The following is a 21,415-nucleotide window of genomic DNA, read 5'->3' as shown; positions in this document are numbered from 1 at the left end:
CTGTTGTGATTTAAAAAGAGGGCGCGCGAAGTGGGCTCGTCCAATAGGGACGCGCGCGCCAAGGAGCGGGGGGGGGGGTGGCGCCGAGGAGAGCGCGCGTTCGTTCGTGCGTGCGCGTTCCCCCCTCCCTCCCATCCGGCTGGATCCTGTTGCGGTGCCGCTGGCGCTGCTGGGATGGTCGCGGGAGGAGAAGGGGGGTCAGACGGGCGGGCGGGCACACTCTTGGTCTGTGCGCAGGAGTGAGAGTCGGACTTCCCAGTGGGGCTGGAGTAAGAAGTGCCAGCCGCCGCCGCCACCGCTCCCGCCGCCCGACGATAGGGAACAAATAAAAGCACAAGGGAAAGCCGAGCGCCGTCGTTCGGCATCGCCGCTTACTCCGCCATGCCGAAGAGAAAGGTTGGCGACGGGGGCGCGCACACTTTAATGTGCGCCGAGAGCGCGTACTCCCTTCTCCCTCCCCGAGCTCCTTTACCCTTCTCTTTCCCCTTGTTAATGTAATATATTTATATATAAAAAATATAGGCGAGCGGGCTGTCCTTTCATACTGGGGGGGGGGGGTTGTTTCTTTTTTCTGCGGCGACTTCGTCGTGAGGGCCCAGTTTTCGCGCTCCTATTCTAGAGGGGGGAGGGGGCGTGACGGTTGTAAATGGCCGCGAGGTTCGCCGAACTGCGGCCTGTAACGTCTCGCGTGCCCGTTACGCTCGGGCAGCCGAGGAACGAGCGTCGCGCAGGTTCTCGAACGTCTATAACTTTTACGCGGACGTTGGTTAAGGATACGGCCTCAGGTTCGAATTCTCAACACAGCGGCGGGAAGGGGGGGCGTGTGCGCGGTGACGTCAGCGCCCCTGGACGGTGTCGAGCAGCCGTTAATGCGCATGCGATGTTTCGCTCTACCGCCCCCGTTCCTTTATCATATTTTATGTTCCATTGCAGGTGAACGCCGCTGAAGAAGAGGTAAGTAGGAAACATTTGTTTGGTATTTTAAAGGAACCAGGAGGATTGTTAGTATTAAACAAACCATTAATACTGTTTTCTTTTGCTTTGGTTTGCTGTAGCCAAAAAGGCGATCTGCACGCCTGTCTGCTGTAAGTATAGAATTGCATTGACTTCTTATTTACTCTTTATGCTTATTGTGAATATTAGAATCAAAATATAATAATTGTGTGGTGTTTCTCTTTTCAGAAACCTGTTACTGCCAAAATTGAAACCAAACCAAAAAAGCCAGCTTCAAAGGTGAGAGGTTTTGGGGAGGGAGACAAACAAGGTGTCTGAAATCCTTTTTGGAAGCTGGCTGAAGATATTATTTCATTGTAAAATGGAGCAATGTTACTACATCTCTGCAGTAGAAGCACAAAACTACTTTGGGACTCAAGTTACGATTGAAGTGTGGTTACCCTATGGGCCACATTCCACTAATGGTGAGGTCAAGGGTGGAAGCTGGCATGGCAAAATTCATGCCCATCTGTCCCCCTGATACAATTCAAGGTTTGGTACTGGAAAGAAAAAGCTGGGGCTCCCAATTGTCCATACGCAGCTGCGACTTGAATTTGGCGTGTTTTCCTGCCATGCTGCTTTTGTGAGTTTGGATCCATTCAGGAATGATTAGGAGGTCCTAAACTTACCTGAAAAGGTGCCAAATTTAAGCTGTACTAAATTCAAGTCATGGCTGCAAAGGGATTTTCATTTGTTGTATTTGTACACCGTTTTCCCACAAACTGAATCATGCTCAAAGTGTCTTTCAACAAAGAAACGGATACATTTAAAGCAAGCACTACAAAAACAATTTCTTAATAAACAAAACAAAAATATAGTAACATAAATTTATGTGATAGCTACCTAGTGTAGGATAGTGGTGAAGAGTTTTCTGATAAATTGTGCCTTGGTCATGAATTCACTGGCTGGGCTTGGCCAAACCAGTACAGTATATTCTTAGTCTTTCCCTCACCTTGGTAGCATGGGGATAATATTGTACAGGGTTGTTATAAACATTGCTAGCATATCGTATGTTCAAAATGTTTTATATACCAAAGTGCTCACTTTTCACTGTAGGCTCTGAGGCTACTTACCTTGGTGATTTCCCAGCTGTTTCCTCCCAGCATTCCTCTCCAACCAGTCCATGCATCACCTGAAGCAACCATTTTGCTTCAACTTCACTGAAAAGGGCAAGAACATCAGATTAATTCTATTTGGTTCAACTGTGTTATGAACTCAGTTGCTGATTTATTTGAACAAATAAAAAATAAATCTACAGTTTAAGAAAATAAAATATTTTTTTGGGGGGGAGTCCGTATCCAAAATATCTAATATCAGTTTACACAGGAAAATGTAGGGTGGTATCCATTGTTGGGGGAGACCTATTTTACCGGTAGTATTCCATATAGACCAAACACTGCACTAAAAGAGTACTCTGGGGCTAGATGCATATATGAACCAACATAGCATTCCTGGCACATTAGATCTTTCCAAATATGTTTTAATCTGATTAAGACCAGTGGTTTTTTCTGGGACTACTCAAGGGTACACAGTAAGGTAAAGGGATGCCTGACCATTAGGTCCAGTCGCGGACGACTTTGGGGTTGCGGTGCTCATCTCGCTTTATTGGCCGAGGGAGCTGGCGTACAATTTCTGGGTCATGTGGCCAGCATGACTAAGCTGGCGAACCAGAGCAGCACACGGAAACGCTGTTTACCTTCTGGCCGGAGCGGTACCTATTTATCTATTTGCACTTTGACGTGCTTTCAAACTGCTAGGTTGGCAGGAGCAGGGACCGAGCAACGGGAGCTCACCCCGTCGTGGGGATCTGAACCGCCAACCTGATCGGCAAGCCCTAGGCTCTGTGGTTTAACCCACAGCACCACCGCGTACTGTACTGGCACCTTTTTTGTCCTGGAAGAAAAGCACTGATTAAGACCACAAATCTTCACATTCTGATGAATGAGTTACCGGTATTTTAAAAGACTAAATGCTGATTGTCTTATTTCATTGCAGGATAAGCCTGAGGAAAAGAAAGCCCCAGCAAAAGGGAAAAAGGGACCAAAAGGTAAACAGGCTGAAGAGATTAACAATGAGGAAGTAAAGGATAACTTGCCTGCAGAAAATGGAGAAGCAAAAAGTGATGAGGTAAATTTTATGGGTTTGTTGTGAATTCTATAGTTTTCTGGTTTAAATTCAAAATGGCTGTTCTGACTTACTGGCAGAGAGAATGTCCCAGCATTGCCTTTTATGGATGTTGCATGAGGACACTTAAAACAAATTTAATATCCCTTTTCCACTATCCCAGAGAAAATACTGTATATTCTGGCATATAAGACTACTTTTTAATCCAGGGAAATCTTCTCAAAAGTCGAGGGTCATCTTACACGCCGGGTGGAGAATCTGTGGTTGAGTATATCTCAAACTATATTTTAATTGGAAAAGTTGGGGGTCGTCTTATACGCCGGAAAATAAGGTATTTACATTGGTAAAGGAGTCTAATGAGGTGGGAAGAAGTGGAGGAGGAGTTGGCATTGGCATTTGGTTTCATGCCTCTATACCTGTTTCTGGAAATTGCAAGTGGGGAAAGTGCTGTTGCTCTCTGGTTCTGCTTGCGGGCTTCTCATAGGCGTTTGGTTTGCTACCATGAGAACAGGCTGCTGGTCTAGATGAGTCTTTAGCCTGATTCAGCAGGGATTTTCTTACATTCTTACTCTGGCATCAAATAGCAATGCAAAGGGGGTGCTATGTGTTTTAGTAAATTCTTTCATCCTCCACTAGCATCTTTCAGTAGTCACGCTAGTGGATCTGGCATTTTTTCACTAAGTATAAGCTTGAGTATTTGGAAATTTCATCATGCACTACAAAGTTCTGCACAGAATTCGTATTGTCCAGTAATTTTATGAGTAAATGTATTATTCGTTAATCACAAAATAATCTTTTAGCTGGATATGAGTGCAGAATGAGTATCTTTGATATAACTATATCATAAGAAAACTTGGTGGATTTTTAGTGAAATTAGTATGGAAAGCAGTACTGAACATTCCTGAAAATCCACAGAAGCAGAATAAGATAACTCAAACTACAGCTGTAAACTGAAATACCATAATCGAATATAAGGTTTATCAATGTGGGGCTATGTGTTCAACATTTGACTGTAGATAGACCATTAAAAGCAATGTTTTTTCTACTTGTGGATTGAATATATTAATCCTTTGTGGCCAGTCACTCTCAAACTGATTGATAAAAATATTTTGGCTCTGTAATAGCATACAAAAATTATGTTGATCCTAACTTTCATGTTCAGAATACCAAATAGCTTTTAAAACAATATTTTAATAGTCCTTGGGTTTGAACTTTGAAACTATATATATATATATAACCATTGTAATGTTAAACTTTTTACTTTTTTCAGGCCCCAGTATCTGATGCAGCGGGAGAAAAAGAAGCAAAATCTGAGTAACATCTTGTACAAAGTCTCTTAATCAGTGGTTTGTTTGCCACCATCTTGTACAATTCAGAGGAATATTTTTATCAACTATTTTGTAAATGCAAGTTTTTTAGTGGTTTTAGAAAAGACATTTTTTAAGCATGAGGGGATCCCTCCCTCAATATCCCATTTAACGTAGTTTTGAGTGTAAATGCTTTGTTTTTAAAAGGTAAAAATCATGTACTGGTTGTCTCTATATAACCAGCAATTAATGGAATGTTAGATTAAGGACTAATTTCAAAATATTGATTTACTTACAGTGCTATCCTATACATGTTTACTTAGAACTAAATCCCACTGGTTTCAGTGGTACTTATTCTTTAATAAGTGTGCATAGGATTGCAGCCTTAACATTCCAGAGGCCAGGGTGGGCAACTTGCAATTTACATGTGGCCCTTTAAAGCTATTTTTATGCAGGACTTCAGTTACTTTAAATTTAGCTTTGTTTCCTTAAATTTTTAGCCTTTTCAAATAAATTTGAATATATAATGGAAAGATATGCCCAGCGTATGCCAGTATTGCCCCCAGAGGCAAACAAGTTGCTCACACCTGCTGTATACTGTGGGATGGTTTTTGTAATTGTTAAAAGAAGCATAGCACAGATAAAACGTTGACATGGTGACAAGTAGGAAAATGTCTTTACACTTAACACTTATCCCCCTCGATTTGTCATCAGTAGAATGCTTCCTCAGAAAACCCAACTTGTTCCCTGGTGTTGGATCTCCCAAATTTGTTTTATCTGTGACAAGAGTTATTTTTGGTAGTGGTAGTTTATTTTTTCAACAGCTTTGTAACGTGTTGTGAACGGTTGGAAATCTGGGTGTGTAGTGTGTGTGGTGTTCAATTACTGAGTAGATAAAATTTCTGGTTAAGCAGACATGACTTTCACATGACAGTATTTGAGACACTGGTACTTTTCTACTTTGAATTAATGGTCTATCAAATAAGTCATAATTGTCAGATGACTGGTTTACATTCAAATTATTGGAAGAAGAATCAGTACAAATAGTTAATGTCTGTGGTTCATCAAACAAGATCCAATAAAATATTGGTCATAAACATTTGGTGTGTGTTTCTCTTCAACTTGACTGAAAATTAACTGGGATGCAGATTTTTAAAACAAGCAAACATGCAGTTGTATTCCTGCAACACATGCTTTCACTTTAGTGAATGAAATTTCAGTAGTCTATGGTTTTATAGCCTTCCTCAGTATCTGTTGTATGGCAGCTTAGGTATTATACACAATTTTTCTAGCCTTTTTTTTTTTGAAAGGGAGGAGAGTTGGAAATATAAAGTAATTAAGAAACTCCATTGATCAAGCACACAAAAGTAAAGGTGGTCCTTAACCTTTGCTTATCTTTATTTGCTGAAAATTTGTTAGTAGCAGGCTCTTCTAAGAAGTGAAATTCACATAACAGACTTTAAAAACTTTCTCAATGGTAGAAACTTGCCTATATTCCCCTTTTATTTATATCTCCTTTCTTTATAGTCCAAATAAGATTCAGAACAACTACAGAGATCAATAAGACAGTCTGTACCCTCAGGTTTACAATCTAAATCAATACAACGGAAAAAGGGATTGGGTGGGTGGGAGGAGAGGGGGAAAAGCAAACATCACAAATCTTAACAATTTCTAAAAGTACTATTGAATAAATCAAAGGGACTTACTCCCAGATGAGTGGTGTTAGGATTGCAACCTAAGGCACTAGTTCTTATATCAACAGCAAAAATGAAAATGGGTTCCACCGACTAAGCTGATGGGTTTCCTTGGTTTCCTAATCTCTTCTGTCTGATGAAATGGCTGCTGCCTGACAGGTGACATTTAATGGAGTGGTAAGCCTGATGGAGCTAGATTCTCAGCTTTAGTAAGCACTGTACAGTTTTGCTATTATGTGGAGTTCTCAGAATCCAAACAATAGCACAAAATTTGAAACACTTAATACTCTACATTACTGAAAACTCCTTTTTCAGTCAGACAGGATCAGTAGCAAAAGTTAACCTATCAGAAAGCATATCTGCTATTGAAATAATATGTGAAGGAGAATGTTTGCCCTGTCAAACTTGTAGGTAAGGAGAACAGATGAATACAAGCTTGCTTTTAATATCCTGACAGAAGCACTGTGAGTCTTCTGTCCACCATAGTGATAGTCTTTTGCCAGTTAGATTGGGGGAGGGGGTTTGTAAAGAGATCCAGCACATTTAAACAAGCATAGATAGTGACACATTGAAGAACAAACTTTTAAAGCCAAGACTTGCCAAAATGTCTCTATTTTAAAAGTGGATCTGGTCTAGTATTCATTTTGGCAAGGTATCTAGTATAGAGCAGTCTCACACCCTGATAATTCATGAGAAATTGGTGCAAGCAGTTAAATATTTCTACAGAAACTTATTGAGGCACAGGAAGAACAACACAATCAACTTGACACCAACTTCCATCAAGACCTATTGCAAGATACAAGTTCACTTTTGCAATCAGTGAGGCATCTGGAGGCTTCTACTACAATAGGTTATTAGAATATGAGTAGTCTGGGACTGTGTCCCTCAAGAAGTTTTAGCAGCACATGCAGAAAAGAACTTCAAGCAGCTTGGCTAGAAGCCAAGAGTTATAGAATCTTGTCTTCTAGAATCACATTTGAAACCATCATGTCTTGGAAAAAATGGGGAACGCCATGGGAAAGCCTATGATAACATGGCACAAAGTCAACCTTTCCAAGGAGATAGAAGATCCATCGGGTGAAATATACTTTTGCTCTAGATGGAGCACTTGTGGGTGGGGTTGATTGTCAAACAATGGAGGTGACAATAGCCTTCACTGGTGTGGTTCCCTCTCCTGCAAGGCTTTCCTGAAGGTTCCAGGTGCTCTCCCCCCAACCCAACCGTTCTTTGCTTTCCTGTCAATTTCTAGTCTGCCCTGAGTACTTTGCATAGTTCAAAAGGAAGGCAGAAGTGATCCTGATTATGGTCAATAAGGGTCAAAGACTATTTCCTCAGCATACTGTGAAACTACTGTACTGAAGTCATTACCAGATGCTTTCTTCCTCTGGACCTCTTCTATACTCAATCTGCTTGTCACTTTGAAATTCTCAAACCTTTATTGACATATATACAAGATTCCAATAGGGTTCAGTACAATAAAATCACTCCTCAAAACCTGCATATTACACTTAAGTTAATGTACAAAGTTCACGAATCCTCATTGCATGTTACAGAAACCTGGCTACTATCTCCATCTTATTCCCATCCTGATTAAACGTAAGGAAGGCTACTGTACATTTGTCTGAATGCCACTCCCTATGGCCTGCCCTAGTACAACCAACTGATAAACTTAGGGTAGATCAAATAGATACAGTGGTACCTCGGGTTACATACATTTCAGGTTACATACGCTTCAAGTTACATACTCTGCTAACCCAGAAATAACGCTTCAGGTTAAGAACTTTGCTTCAGGATAAGAACAAATTGTGCTCTGGCGGCGCAGCGGCAGGCCCCATTAGCTAAAGTGGTACTTCAGGTTAAGAACAGTTTCAGGTTAAGAACAGACCTCCGGAATGAATTAAGTACGTAACCAGAGGTACCACTGTACTAGTCTCTATGAGGGGTATTTTCAGGAATCTAGTGGGATTTGTGAGGACCTCAGCAGCTACAGGGGAGTTGCGGTTAAGGAGATGCTGGTGATATTCTTTCCAGCACAATGCAATAGCTTCTTTATCTTTTAGAACCATACCATATGTCACAAAATGTCAAAATAACCAACAACAATGCTAGAAACATAACATACAGCTTGTTCTGAAATTGTCTTGTCTGTTATGCCTAATAAAGGTTATTGAATTAATGAATTAACATACAACTTAACTTTAAGAATGGCAGTAGCTACAAACTACACATAAACACTGAAATTAGAGTCTTCAACTATGACTAAGTCTGGATCGTGTATTCTAAAGCAGCAGCACTGAATGTTTCTCCATGGCTACAACCTTCTCTCTCAATGGACGGTTATTAATTTAGGCCTGCCTTGCAAAATAAAAAGTTTTTATTAGTCGTCCTGCCTGTACAGGCCTATTCATGGTGTGTTAGATCATGCCTTATTTAATTTATGAAACTCTTCCTAAATTATTGAAGCAATTTCACAATAAAGAATAAGGCAATCTGAACATCCACAATAAAAGATACAAAAACAATTTCATTTATCAAAATGTTTTCAAATTCAGTAGATACCAACTGGGATGAAAATCACTTAGGTGACGTGTTGAAAGATGGAGGTTTTCAATAGGCACTGAAAAGTATATGCCTGGTATGTAATGGGTGTTCCAAGGGGTAGGTGCCGCTGTGCTAAATGCCCAATTCCTACAGAACCAACCTCCTGATGAGGTATCTACATGAGGCCCTCTAGTGTGGTTGGGTATATAAGATGAGGTGATCTTTTAGGTATCCTGGTGCCAAGCTGTGTAGAGCTTTTGTACACCAATGCAAAACTACCGGGGGGGAGGGGGGAATGACGTGAGAACTACAAGAACCAACGACCCAGAGGGGGGGGGGAGGTACTGATAAGGGACTATCTGCAATGGGAGCGCAACAAAGCCCTAAAAGGAACCTACAAACCTTGAAATGGATAGTGGAGCAAGTCACAGTTTAGTTCCGGCGACATCTTGTGGCAGCCTGATGAACTACAAGACCTTGCCAGTTGCAAAAACTGTGACTATAGCAGACAATAGTAAACAAGAAATGAACCTTAAAGGCACAATTTATGTTAATTGTTTGCAAACTAACCTTCCTGTTTTTGTTCTTCCAGGAATGAAGAATGGACTTTTGAGTGTGTCATGCCTGGTAAAAAGTGGTTTTAAGGTTGAGTTTGAAAATGATGTCTGCACCATTTCAGAACAGGGGAGGGAGCTGGTTAAAATTCCCTGTGAGGATGGGCTTTTTGTTTTGGATGAAGAGCAGTTAGCAGCAGGCAGGTGTTAAACAAGTGAAGCACAAACTAAGTGTGTAAATAAGGCTCCCCATACAGGTTGTGCACATCTACTACACAGAAGGTTAGCTCATATATGCTTTAAGTATGTAAGCAAGATGCCAGATTTAGCTGAGGGGTGTAACATTAAACCCTGTTCAAATTTTCTGGATTGTTGCGCTTGTAAACATGCTAAGGTTAAGACATATAACTACCCTAGATCTGATAGAGTAAGCAAAAAACCCTTTGAACTTGTACATTCGGATGTGTGTGGGTCTATACCACTCAGATTGCTTGGAGGTGCGAGATTTATGCAAATTCTGGTGGATGATTTTTCAAGGGCTAGTTGGGTTTTCTTTCTGAAAGAAAAATCACAAGCAGCTTCAATTCTAATGGATTGGATTGAAGAAGTCGAGTGTAAGTTTGACACTAGGGTACGTAAAATACAATCAGATCGTGGTGGAGAGTTTGTGAACCACACGCTAGAGACATGGTTAAAAAGGAAAGGTATAGTTCATAGGCTTACCAATCCCTATTCACCCCAGGAGAACGCAGTTGCGGAAAGAAAATTCTGAACATTACAAGAAGCCATTGCTGCTTTATTGTTTGATTCTGGACTTCCACAGCGTTTTGGGGCTGAGGCTGCTCTGTATGCAAATTATCCTTTTAGCAGAGTGTATAACATCACAGTAGGCAACACTCCTTACTTCATGTTATTTGGGGGGGGGAACAAAAAATGATCATCTAAGAGTTTTTGGATGTCGTACTTATGTACTGATGCCTAGGGCACAACGTAAGAAAGGTGATCCCAGATCTAAATAAATGTTTTTCTGTGGTTATCAAACAAACACAAAAGGTTGGAGATTTGTGAATGTAGAAGGCAATCAAACGAATCACAGTCAGCAGAAGTGCTGAATTTTGTGAATAGGATGGTTGGAATAGAATCCATGGAAATCCTGACATATTATTTAATGTGGTGAACAGTAACGATCAAACACAGGCCCCAGGGCAGGTATTAGTTCCAGAACAGGCTGAGGAATTTGAGTCTGACGACGAGGGTGAGAAACCATCTAGTTCACCCAAGTTTGTAAAGTCAGAATCATCTAGCTCTGAAAGTTCACCTGTACAGCAAAGGTGACGCGTAGTCAGAATCAGAAAGTTCCTCAACTACCAGTGACAAACAAGAGACGACAGGTGATTTTGAGTCAGAGGGGGCAACTGATGGAACATCGCAGGAGCTGTTAAGATGCTCCAAGCATACCACCAAAGGAAAACCTCTTGAGAGGTATCAAGCTATTAGTGTTTGGTCAGAGTTGGCGAATTGCGAACCTGAAAGTTTTGAGGAGGTTGAGCAATTACCCCAGGAGGAGGCCAGTAGGTGGCGTGAGGCCATGCAAAAAGAATTAAATTCTATGAAGGAACTTGGTGTGTTTTCCATCGCCAAACTGCCAGAAGGTACCAAGGCAGTAAGCTGCCAATGGGTGTATAGAATAAAGACAACAGCAATAGGGAAACCAGAGTACAAAGCAAGGCTTGTAAAGGAAGAGGTTACATTACTCTGAAGTCTATGCACCCACTTCAAGGAAGAAGAAGAGTTTGGATTTGATATCCCGCTTTTCACTACCCGAAGGAGTCTCAAAGCAGCTAACATTCTCCCTTCCCTTCCTCCCCCACAACAAACACTCTGTGAGGTGAGTGGGGCTGAGAGACTTCAAAGTGTGACTAGCCCAAGGTCACCCAGCAGCTGCATGTGGAGGAGCGGGGAAGCAAACCCGGTCCACCAGATTACAAGACTATTGCTCTTGACCACTACACCACACTGGCTCACACAGGAGTGAAACCCTGGGAGCACTATTAGCGGTTGCTGCTCAGAAAGGATTCAAAGTGAGTCATTTTGATATCTCAACTGCTTATCTTCATTCAGACCTGGCTGAAGAGCTTTATATGGAGCTACCGCCAGGATTGAAAGACAATAAATTAAATCAGGTATGGAGACAACATAAATCCATTTATGGACTCAAGCAATCTGCTCATAATTGGAATGAGTGTCTGAATGATGTTTTGGTAGGCATTGGTTTTAGCAGGAGCAAAGCTGACAATTGCTTATATTTCCGAGGTTCAGGAGACGCTCGAGAATCTTTGCTTGTTTATGTAGATGTTCTGATTTACACTTCAAGGACACAAGAACAAGTAAAAAAAAACTGGCCAAAGAGTTAAATAAACACTTCAAAATTAAGAATATTGGCGATGTAAAGGTCTATCTTGGTGTTCAGATAGATAGGACCAAAAATGGCAGTTTCCTGCTGAATAAAAAAGGCAAGATACTGCAAATGTTGAAAAAGTTTGGCATGACGGAGTGTGCAGGTGTTAGAACTCCAATGGAAATGGGTTTTGTAAAAGACAATGAGTTCAAGAAGAGTGCTGAATTCAAGCATCCTGAAATTTTTCAGTCAGCACTGGGAAGCTTACTTCACCTCTCGCGATGGAGTAGGCCAGACATTGCTTACGCTGTTAATGTGCTTAGTAGGGAAGCCTCAAAACCTAGCATAAATGCATGGAAAGGAATTCAAAGAGTCTTAAGATACTTACAATACACCAAAGATATTTGTCTTGAATTATCTTCTGAAGGACAAGCACAGATTACTTGCTGGGCAGATAGTTATTGGGCAAATTTAAAAGATAGAAAATCAGTGTCTGGCTGTGTAATAAAATTTGGTAACTCTCTGATTGGATGGAGATCTAAGAAACAAAACCTGATTGCTTTGTCACTGACAGAAGCCGAGTTCTGTGCTTTGTCCGAATTATGTAGAGACTTAGAATTTTACAAATGCTTGGCTGGCACATGAGATGCATGAAAAAGTCATCACAAAACGGACAGCTTAAAGGTCGAACAAAACATTTGGATATCCGTTTTCAAAATGTTTGTCAAACAGTGAGAGCAGGAATTGTTAAATTAAGTTACTGTCCTAGTCATGAAAATCAAACTGATGGTTTTACAAAACCACTTGGGTTTCAGCGTCATGAATTTTTTTGTGAAGAAATGAATCTGAAGTAATTCTGGTTTTGTTTTGTTTTTTTGTCAGCGAGAGGGGGTGTTAGGGTTTGAAACCTGAGACGCTGGCAAATTAGCAAGGTCACATGATTTAAGTTGTTAAGCTTGTTAAGTTGCTCAGTATATATAGTGTGTTTGTTTTGTTTGCCTTTTGGGGTGTGCAGCAGTTGTGTCTGAAAGCTCCGGAGGAGTGTTTGTTATCTGTCTGCAATAAACCTGTCTTTAGAAAGACGGGCTTCTGTGTGTCATCATTTCGTTGCTGCAACAAGAACCCCTCCGCTGGATTTGATTAATGCTCTGCAAAGAGAACTGTTGCTGGTCTGTGCAGCGGAAGCGTTTACTGGACCAGTACACTAAAAAACTCTTAAATATTAACAGGTCTTTTGGCCACCCATGCAACCTTTTTACACATTCATTTGCAAACAAAACAGGAAGTATTATCAAGTTTTCCCTTTTGCCTGAACCAGGAAACCATAAGCAGTTTCAGAACAAGCCAGCATATGAAGACAACTTCAGATCATAAATTTAAAAATAATAAAGTGTCCTGTCTCTATTTTTTGATTAGTTGAAATCAAATTAGTAAGTTAAAATACCTCCCCAAAGCGTCCCTGGATGGCAAGGAAATCTTTCGAATGACTCGCCAGCTGCACTGAGTGTGGAACCTTTGTAAGCTACCTCAGTTAATTATCTTAATTGGTCCAGCACCACAAGTTGTATTTAGGTTAATTACCATTCTCATCTTCACACCTTAATCACTGATAATAATAGGGGTTTTTTTTAGCTTGGATTCTTTTATGTACATTCGTGGCTGCTGCTGCTCCCCCCCCCCCCGGTAGAACAAGAGACGGGTGCTTTTTTGTACTGCAACAAGTCTGTTTTTTTAAAATGTTTCACCACATATGTTCTAGCACCCGTTAATTTAACAGGCTTAATGTCTACTAGTATGTACATATTGTGATAAATTGTTGGTTTGGAACAAGTTGTGCAATGCCTTCTCATTGTTTATACGTATTTTGGTATCAGGTATACAGGCATCTTTTTGTGCCAGCCTGGGTGGTGGATGAGAACTGAATATCCTTCTTATTGTATTTGTAGTGTTGCTGAGGTTTCTGTTGATTCTGTTTAATTTATGGTCTAGCAATGTTTATGTATTCCATGATTTGAACGGGGAGGGTGAAAAGTATTTTACTTTGAGAAATAGGAAGCTTTCTGATTAGAAGGCTTTCCCTCTCTGATTTCACTTCTTACCACTGGGCAGGGAGTAGCTATTTAAGATACTCTTTTAGGCAGCAACGTCTGACATCTTAACTACCGGTAAATAATCCTCTATGGTGTTAGATATAAGCTTAAATGGTCCCCACTTGTTTGTGTGTCATGATGGGCAATACTAATTCCATAACCAGCTTTATAATTTCTTCTTGTGACATGTACTGGTAACTTCTAATGCCAGCCTTAGTTTGGTTTTTATGTGTTTGTCTCATGAAGTTCAATTTTATTATCTGGGTTATATGGATAACATTCAAGATTCTTAAAGAAACCAAACAAAGGGCAGAAAACCACATGCTCCAACTAGGCAACACACTTACAATGCCGCTACCAAATAACACAGGCAAGTAAAAAAATCAGGCAACAACCCCCCTCCAAAACCTGAATTAACTTTTTTTTTAAAGACAGGCAGGGGTGCTGGTATCACAGGCAGCCAGTGCCCACAGATGTGATGCTGGGAACTCTGAGTCCAGAACAAGAGCACAACCATGTCCTTCCACAAGAGATAGGACCTGTCAGCAGTATAACACAAGTTGCCATTGGCCTTTATTTAAGGTTGTAATCCTACGCATGCTTACTATGCTTTCTTATTGAATAGAGTGCGACTTTGGGGGAAATATATAGGATCAGACTGCGCTGAGTGAAAAAAGTGTACAGTACTAGTAGTAGGGATAATTCCAGAGAACCATCTGAAAAGCTCTATCAGGAAGCATACTTGTAGTGTTTTTATGTAGTACAGGCTTTTGAAGTGTAAGTAATATTTTCCGTGAACCACCCTGAGAATTCCGGGTATAGGGCAGTATATAAATTTTATTATTATTATTATTATTATTATTATTATTATTAATTAGTAGTAGTAGTAGTAGTAGTAGTACAGTAGTAGTTTAGTAGAGCTGCATTGGTTATGCCGCTGAAGATGGATTGTACCCAAACAACTAGGGCCAATGGGACTTTTAAATTCCAGAAGGTCATTCCCATTGTTTTTCCCCCTCTTCTTCACAAATTTCCAATGAATAATTCGTTCTTTTTTTTAATGTGTTACGTTTATTGTGGGGTTTTGTTTTTTAATGAACTGCTTTGACAAGGCAGCACACAAAGGATTCAAATAAGGCTGCAATCCCATGCGTGTTTACGTGAGAAAGTCTAAAATAATGGGACTTCACACTAAACCGAAGCACTCCCAAAACGCTCCTTTTATTTAGGGAAGCGCGAACATTTTCCCTTTGGAAAAGAACAGCCAGTCCACCATTAGCGTGTGTTTTGTAACCGATCCGCACTCTTCTTCGCTTAATTGCAATCCTAGAAACCTTTACCTGGGAATAAACAAAATTCCCCTTAACAAAGAGCGACTTATCTCCATACGTAAACCTGCCTACTGATTTTCGGCCGGACATTGTGAAAGACCCTGACCAGAAAATACATTGGGCGAACCAGGGGAGAAAACCTGGAGAGATTCACATCAGCTTCTCCGGAGGATTATCTGTATGAAAATGGCGCACTGTTTTTCCGGAAGAAGGTGCCTCTGTCAGCGCCGTCCTACATGTCTCTGGCAGTAAGCCCCATGGCACGTACGGACTTACTTCCAAGTAAGCATGAATAGACTGGCGCTGCAGGAGGCAGTCAAGCGAGCGCTCTCGCTTCCCTACAACAAGGGGGGGGGGGCTTCGCCGCTCGCTCCTATCCCTCTCCACTTTAATTCTCCACGAAGCCTCATCTCCAACTGCCAAGTCGAAAACGGCCGCATCTCCTTCCGCGCTCAGCTACCACAGCCTTTCACCACCACCACCACCCTGCCCTCACGTAAAGCAACCTCTTTACTACACAACGATACATGAGTGGCGTTTCATAAGCTTGCGGTCTCTGTGTGTTTTTTAAACTTTTAAACGCAACCATTTCGTTCGCTCCAAAGGGGACTATTTCACCCCCCCTTTTCCTTCCCTATTACTATCCACTCTGCCCCGCCTTTCCTCGGAGCTACGTCAGAGGCGCGCGGGGCGCCTCAGCACTAATGGCAGCGGGGCTGGGCAGATTAATGTGGAGCGCGGCAGTGGCGGCGTCGAAGGGTGGTGCGCAGACGACAGACGTGCGCGCTCCCGCCCGCCGGACCTCTCCCTCATACATACAAATAGAGCGAAGGCGCGTGGGGGAGGGGAAGCACTGATAGGATTATGTCGAGCCAGGCCTGGGCCGCCGCCGCGCCAGACAGAGCCCTCAGCCCTAATCTCCTCCTGGCAACAGCGGCTGCTGCGGATATGGCCGAGCCCTTGCCGGCCTCCAATTCTCCTTTGGGCGCCGGCAGCGGCCCTCTGCCGCTCATTGAATCAGGTAATGCGAAGAGTGAGCGCCGGCTTGGTGAGGAGAGCGAGAGGATGGAAGAGCCGGGCGAGGCGAGCGCTCGCCGCCTCCGCCGCCATCTTACTGAGCCTGGTTATGAGTTACAGTCACCTAAGGGGGATCCCCCAACCCGCCCCCCCCGCCGCCCTCCCCATCCCCCAACGAAGGCCAGCTTCGACTTCATCTCTTCTTTTTTTCTCCTTCTCGCAGAACTGTACTTCCTCATAGCTCGGTTCTTGACCACTGGGCCTTGCAGGAGGACGGCGGAGGTGAGTTCTTCTTCGCCTGCACCCTCTGCACTGCCCCCACCCCACCCCCGCGAAGGGCGGCTTCATAGCGCCCCCCTTCACTTTGGTCAGAAGCGGCGCTTCAAAAAGCAAACCCGAACAGAAAACCTCCACCAGTGCCAAATATCAGCTTCTTTTTTCCCCCTACAGGTGCTAGTGCAGGAACTGGAACAGCACCAGGTCTGTGAGGCTACTCATATATATTTTTTAAAATTCCCTTTATGCCATTCGCTTTTACCCCGCTATTTTTTTCTAATCCCAATGTCTTTTAGAGATGGAAACTATGCCATCTGTGCAAGCATTTGTAATAGCTTTCTTTTGTGCCCCGTTCGCTCCAATTCATCTGGCTTTTCTCTCCTTCCCCCTTTCAATTTTAGTTGCTCCCTAAGAGGTTGGATTGGGAAGGAAGAGAACATTGCAGAAGTTATGAAGACTTGGTGAGACTTTTGTTGTTTTAAAAAAACACCCACCCCCAAACAAGATTTGGGTTGTTTGGGGGGGGGGAATCAACAGTATTTGCTTTTTCAAACTAATCGTGCTATTTTTCATGCTTTTAAAAGCCTGTGTTGTTTTATGGAAGGTATTTATTATTGTGCTAGTCAACAGAAGCCATAAATGGGACTCTGGGAACAGAGGATGTTGTCATCTTACAGAGGAGGCGGGGTGTGGGTGTGTGTCATCACGGCTTGTTAGCATAAAGCAGCCTGAAAAAGAACCTTTATTTATTGGTTTCTACAAAAGATTTGCTAAATAACGCTAATCTGACAATATTTTATTGTTGGTTACCCCAAAATATGCTTTCCTCAAAAGATAAGAGCTGGCTTCCATTAGAGGGTTGAGTTGTTTAATGGCTTCAAATTTACATTGAACAGCTTGGATTAGGATTTAAATAAGTGTTCTGAAGATTCAGTATATTTTTAATGGATGCTTATTATTCTCTTCACAACAAATAACAAGCTGTTCCATGTGGACTTGGAAGCTGGTGGGGAAATGAGCAGGACTTGAAATGCTTCACTGTAGGGTCAGACTTTTGCATCTGCTTTGTTCTTCAGCAGCTCACCCTCCTCCCTCCAAATGTTAGATTGTTAAAAGCTTGAATTGCTTTAAAAATATTATACACTGTAATCCTAAATGTATTTTATTAAGTACCATGGATTGTAATGGACTTTCCTTCATTTAGTATTCTTAGGTTTGCACTGAGTTTCACATGGGATCCTTTATTTTTGGAAGCTTAGATGTGAATTATAAGAGGAAATATTCCCCTTTTAATTGAGAAAAATGCCACCAGAGTTTTTAATGTGATGGTAATATGACATACATTCAGTTTTGTAGGATTTCTAAGTAGAGGTGCATAAGATGAGCTCCCTGGTTCCCCAGAGGTGGTGAACACATGGCTAGAGGGCTACGCTGGGACAAAACTGTTTGTTATGTTACATTGATACAGGAAACAGTTTTTACTGCATGAGCAGCCAAGCTTGAGTGAGGACCAACATATTATTGCGAAACATTGTCCTTTTTTTAAGGCTACTTTGCTTGCATAAAAAATTTGACATTACTCTTTGTCTTAAAATGTTTTTAAACAATTCTGTTTTCATGTCTTATCTTTCAGTTTGGGTCTGAAAAGGAAATGATTGATATAATTTTATCAGTTCAGAGAAATGGAAAAAGTTTTCATAGACTTTAAATACTAAAAGTATATTGCTGCTGTACTACATTAAATGCTTACAGAAATATTAAATGGATAAAGTAAAGGTAAAGGGACCCCTGACCATTAAGTTCAGTCGTGGACGACTTTGGGGTTGCGACGCGCATCTCGCTTTATTGGCTGAGGGAGCTGTTGTACAGCTTCCGGGTCATGTGGCCAGCATGACTAAGCCGCTTCTGGTGAACCAGAGCAGCGCACGGAAATGCTGTTTACCTTCCCGCCGGGGCGGTACCTATTTATCCACTTGCACTTTGACGTGCTTTCGAACTGCTAGGTTGGCAGGAGCAGGGACTGAGCAACGGGAGGTCACTCCATCGTGGGGATTCGAACCGCTGACCTTCTGATCAGCAAGCCCTAGGCTCAGTGGTTTAACCCAGAGCACCACCCGCGTCCCAAATGGATATTTGCAAGGAAATTTTATTTGAGTAAATGGAATATCTAGAGCACGTGTGCCAACTTGAATACTGTAAATATTGGGGGAGGGGCACAGGTAAGCCCTGCCCATCATAATCAGTTACAAGGCACAGTGTGCACACATCATTTGAATGGCAGTGCCCGTCAGTTGGGCGGGAGAGAAGGGACCTCTGCCCCTAGGAGTTAGCACCTATGGTCTAGAGCAGTGTTTCCCATATGGCCCCCTAGGAGGTCGCAGGATATTCCATGGGGGCCCCAGGTGAAAATTGCGTAAATGGGGGTTAACAGCATGAGGATAGCCATAGAGGGTAGTGAGAAGTGGAAGGGGGGGGGAAATCATTTTTTAATTTTAAAAAAATCCTGATTGGCTGGTTATCTGCTTGGCCAACACAAGCAGGTAAGGGGGTGGCCCACCAAGGGTTGAAATCCACCTCAGCCCCTAGCCGAGCGGGGTCATTTTATGCTGCTGACTTTCATCTAGTAAGTAACTAAGTGTCTACTCAGAAGAAAGCCACACTGAATTCAGTGGGCCAGGTAAGCGTGTGTGGCGCTATAGGCAGCCAGGGCTCCTCTGAACCAAGATTTTTTTCAGTCAGGTCAGTGAGGACCAGTTGCTTTTTAAAATTCTCGCATATATACAGAACTCACTGTGCACCTTTTGGACAGTATCTGTAGGATTTCCTCTCTGTGTCAAATAACGGGGGTCAAATAAGTGTTGTTTACTTTTTATAATGCATGGAAGATAGATCTCCCTTGGGAGGTTCTGGACTTTCCTTCCTAGGAGGTTTCTAAGCAGAGGTTGGATGGCCATCTGTCCTGGACGCTTTAGCAACCATGTTTTTCTGCTTCAACAATATTTCATTGTGTTCCTATCATTTTATGTAATTGTATTTTGTAGAAATTTAAACATTATAAATAAAACATGTTCTGTTTACAAACAAAACATTTAAATAACTACTTTTCTACTGGTAGCCCCTTATCCCCCCCCCCTTGGCTATGCCCATGGGGCGCCACAGGAAGGAAACAAGGTGGGAAGTTGGCCACAGTAGGAAAAAGGTTGGGAAACACTGGTCTAGATAATTGCACCTTGGAACAGGATTCAAGATACAACATCAGGATTTTTTTTTAGGGGAGTAACTTGTTTGAGAAAATAATGCATTGCTCTAGTTTAACATTAACATGCATATAACATGTATTGTGTATATAATTGTGTGGATATAATTTATCTTGTTCTTGTTCTTACAATTTAACTTCATCAGATTCATGCTAGATGAAAAATGGGAGAGGTTATAGTCAAATTAAAATTGATGTAATGAAACTGGAAGGAGAAAGCTTGGCTTAGTTACTGCAGGCCTGGTTGGTACCTCATTTAACCCACAGTTAAAATAAACTGTGGATCATAAAACAAAGCTCCTGTTCACTGCAGCAGGTACCAGTGCTGAGGACTGGGGAGTAAAAAGTTGTAGTTTGATTTTCAATACATTAAAGTGAATGGGAAAGCTTATAGATTTAATAGTCCAAAGTTAAGTTGGACTTACAGTTGCAGTATAATATGAAACACTAGCTCATCTACTTGTTTGCCATTCAATTTTTAAAGTTTCTAAAGTAACTTATAACAAAATAGTAGCAAAAAAAACTAGAATCGAAACAAAAAGCAAAACATTGGAATAAAATCAACATTGAAATGATTTAGTTATCAATTAAAAGCATAGTCCTTTTCCAGAACAACATTAAAGTAAGCACTGGGAGAACATCCTGTGTACAGTCCCTTCCCCCTAGTTTGTGAGTATACCTAGAGGCGGCCTCCAAGGATTACTTTACTTATTAGGAGTTTGTCAAGTGATTTTAAGTAACAGTGAAAAAAATGAGGTCAAGTTTGTTTCTTGCTTTTTCTCACATAATTAAACTATTTCTAAAATGTTTAGCTTATGTAAATAATCATTATTTTTGAATTCGGTTATATTAACTTGTTTTAATCATATTTGCGTGTTAGGTCTTGTCTAACAAACATGTGGCTCCTGATCACTTGCTGCAAATTTGCAGGCGGATTGGCCCTATATTGGATAAAGAGATTCCACCCAGCATTCCGAGAGTGAACTCTTTATTGGGTGCAGGCAAGCAGTCCTTACTGCGAACCGCAAAAGGTATATTTTTACTTTTAAATGTGGCATGGTGTGTTAAATTCTAGTGACTATATATGAACCTGCATTTGTACACGTGTGTACTTAAGCTTCCAAGACTAGGGTGCATGAACATGTCACACATTTAATACATGCTGTCAGCCCAGATCCTTTCACAGACATAGTGGTTATTGATATTTTGGTTTAGAGGTTTATTCTAGGGGTTCAAAAGAAAACCTTATGTAGAATACAATTATTTGCTGCAAACACAGACATCTGAGATCTTTAGATAAAGGGTGGTATTCGTTTTTTCATGGGGGTGGGATTACAAGTCTAGTTATGTAATACCATCTCCATAAAACACATTACTTTGAGTTTTTAGTGTCATTTCAAGCAGATTCTTAAGACATTAATAGTTAATATAGGTACTCCAGAGACAAATGGTGGGAGAGAATTGTTACCTTCCCTTACATATGAAAAGAAGGGGGACTAGGTTTCAAGAAAAGTGTTTCTAAGCCCTTAGTCATTCTGAGATAGCCACATCTCAAATGTTGTTGAACTATACTTCAAGGGGTAGCCCAGCCTGAGATTTCTGAAATTATGCTATCACCAAATGCATGACCATCAGTAGAAAGAAAACTTAAATCTGCTTCACCCTATGTGCAAGTACAGCACCATAAGTTGCTGTAGTTGTAACGGGTTTTTTTTTTGGGGGGGGGGGGGAATCTGAGTGAGAAACCTAGAAATACTTGGCTGAAAACCTGTGGAGTGAAACTGCTTTGTACCTGTACTTTGCTTATGTTTCTCCATGTATTACACAACTGCTC

The 21,415-nt window shown here is 41.5% G+C and overlaps 2 protein-coding genes across 5 annotated transcripts in view; both read left to right on the top strand.

The window, feature by feature from the left end:
- The first annotated feature begins 180 nt into the window (after positions 1-180).
- Positions 181-4,591, top strand: HMGN1 (high mobility group nucleosome binding domain 1). The gene is made up of 6 exons (XM_033147046.1): positions 181-396; positions 934-954; positions 1,056-1,085; positions 1,183-1,233; positions 2,989-3,120; positions 4,388-4,591. Exons 1-6 carry the CDS (start codon positions 382-384, stop codon positions 4,433-4,435), a joined length of 297 nt encoding a protein of 98 aa, XP_033002937.1. The 5' UTR covers positions 181-381; the 3' UTR covers positions 4,436-4,591.
- Positions 4,592-15,757: 11,166 nt separating this feature from the next.
- The window catches only part of BRWD1 (bromodomain and WD repeat domain containing 1), a 46,899-nt gene continuing 41,241 nt past the window's right edge, over positions 15,758-21,415 (top strand). For 2 of the 4 annotated variants that reach the window (XM_033147036.1, XM_033147035.1), the window contains exons 1-5: positions 15,767-16,053; positions 16,273-16,331; positions 16,500-16,529; positions 16,727-16,786; positions 20,462-20,612. In XM_033147036.1, the coding sequence (XP_033002927.1) occupies positions 15,897-16,053; positions 16,273-16,331; positions 16,500-16,529; positions 16,727-16,786; positions 20,462-20,612 (457 nt within the window). In that variant the 5' untranslated portion in view covers positions 15,767-15,896. Of the gene's footprint in view, positions 16,054-16,272; positions 16,332-16,499; positions 16,530-16,726; positions 16,787-20,461; positions 20,613-21,415 lie in introns of all 4 variants that reach the window. The other 2 variants (XM_033147039.1, XM_033147037.1) reach the window with 2 other exon arrangements.

The sequence above is a fragment of the Lacerta agilis genome, chromosome 4, assembly GCF_009819535.1.
Source record: "Lacerta agilis isolate rLacAgi1 chromosome 4, rLacAgi1.pri, whole genome shotgun sequence".
In the NCBI taxonomy this organism is placed as follows: domain Eukaryota; kingdom Metazoa; phylum Chordata; class Lepidosauria; order Squamata; family Lacertidae; genus Lacerta; species Lacerta agilis.
Note: the sequence above shows the minus strand (reverse complement) of the source record. Positions and strands in the feature narration are given on the sequence as shown.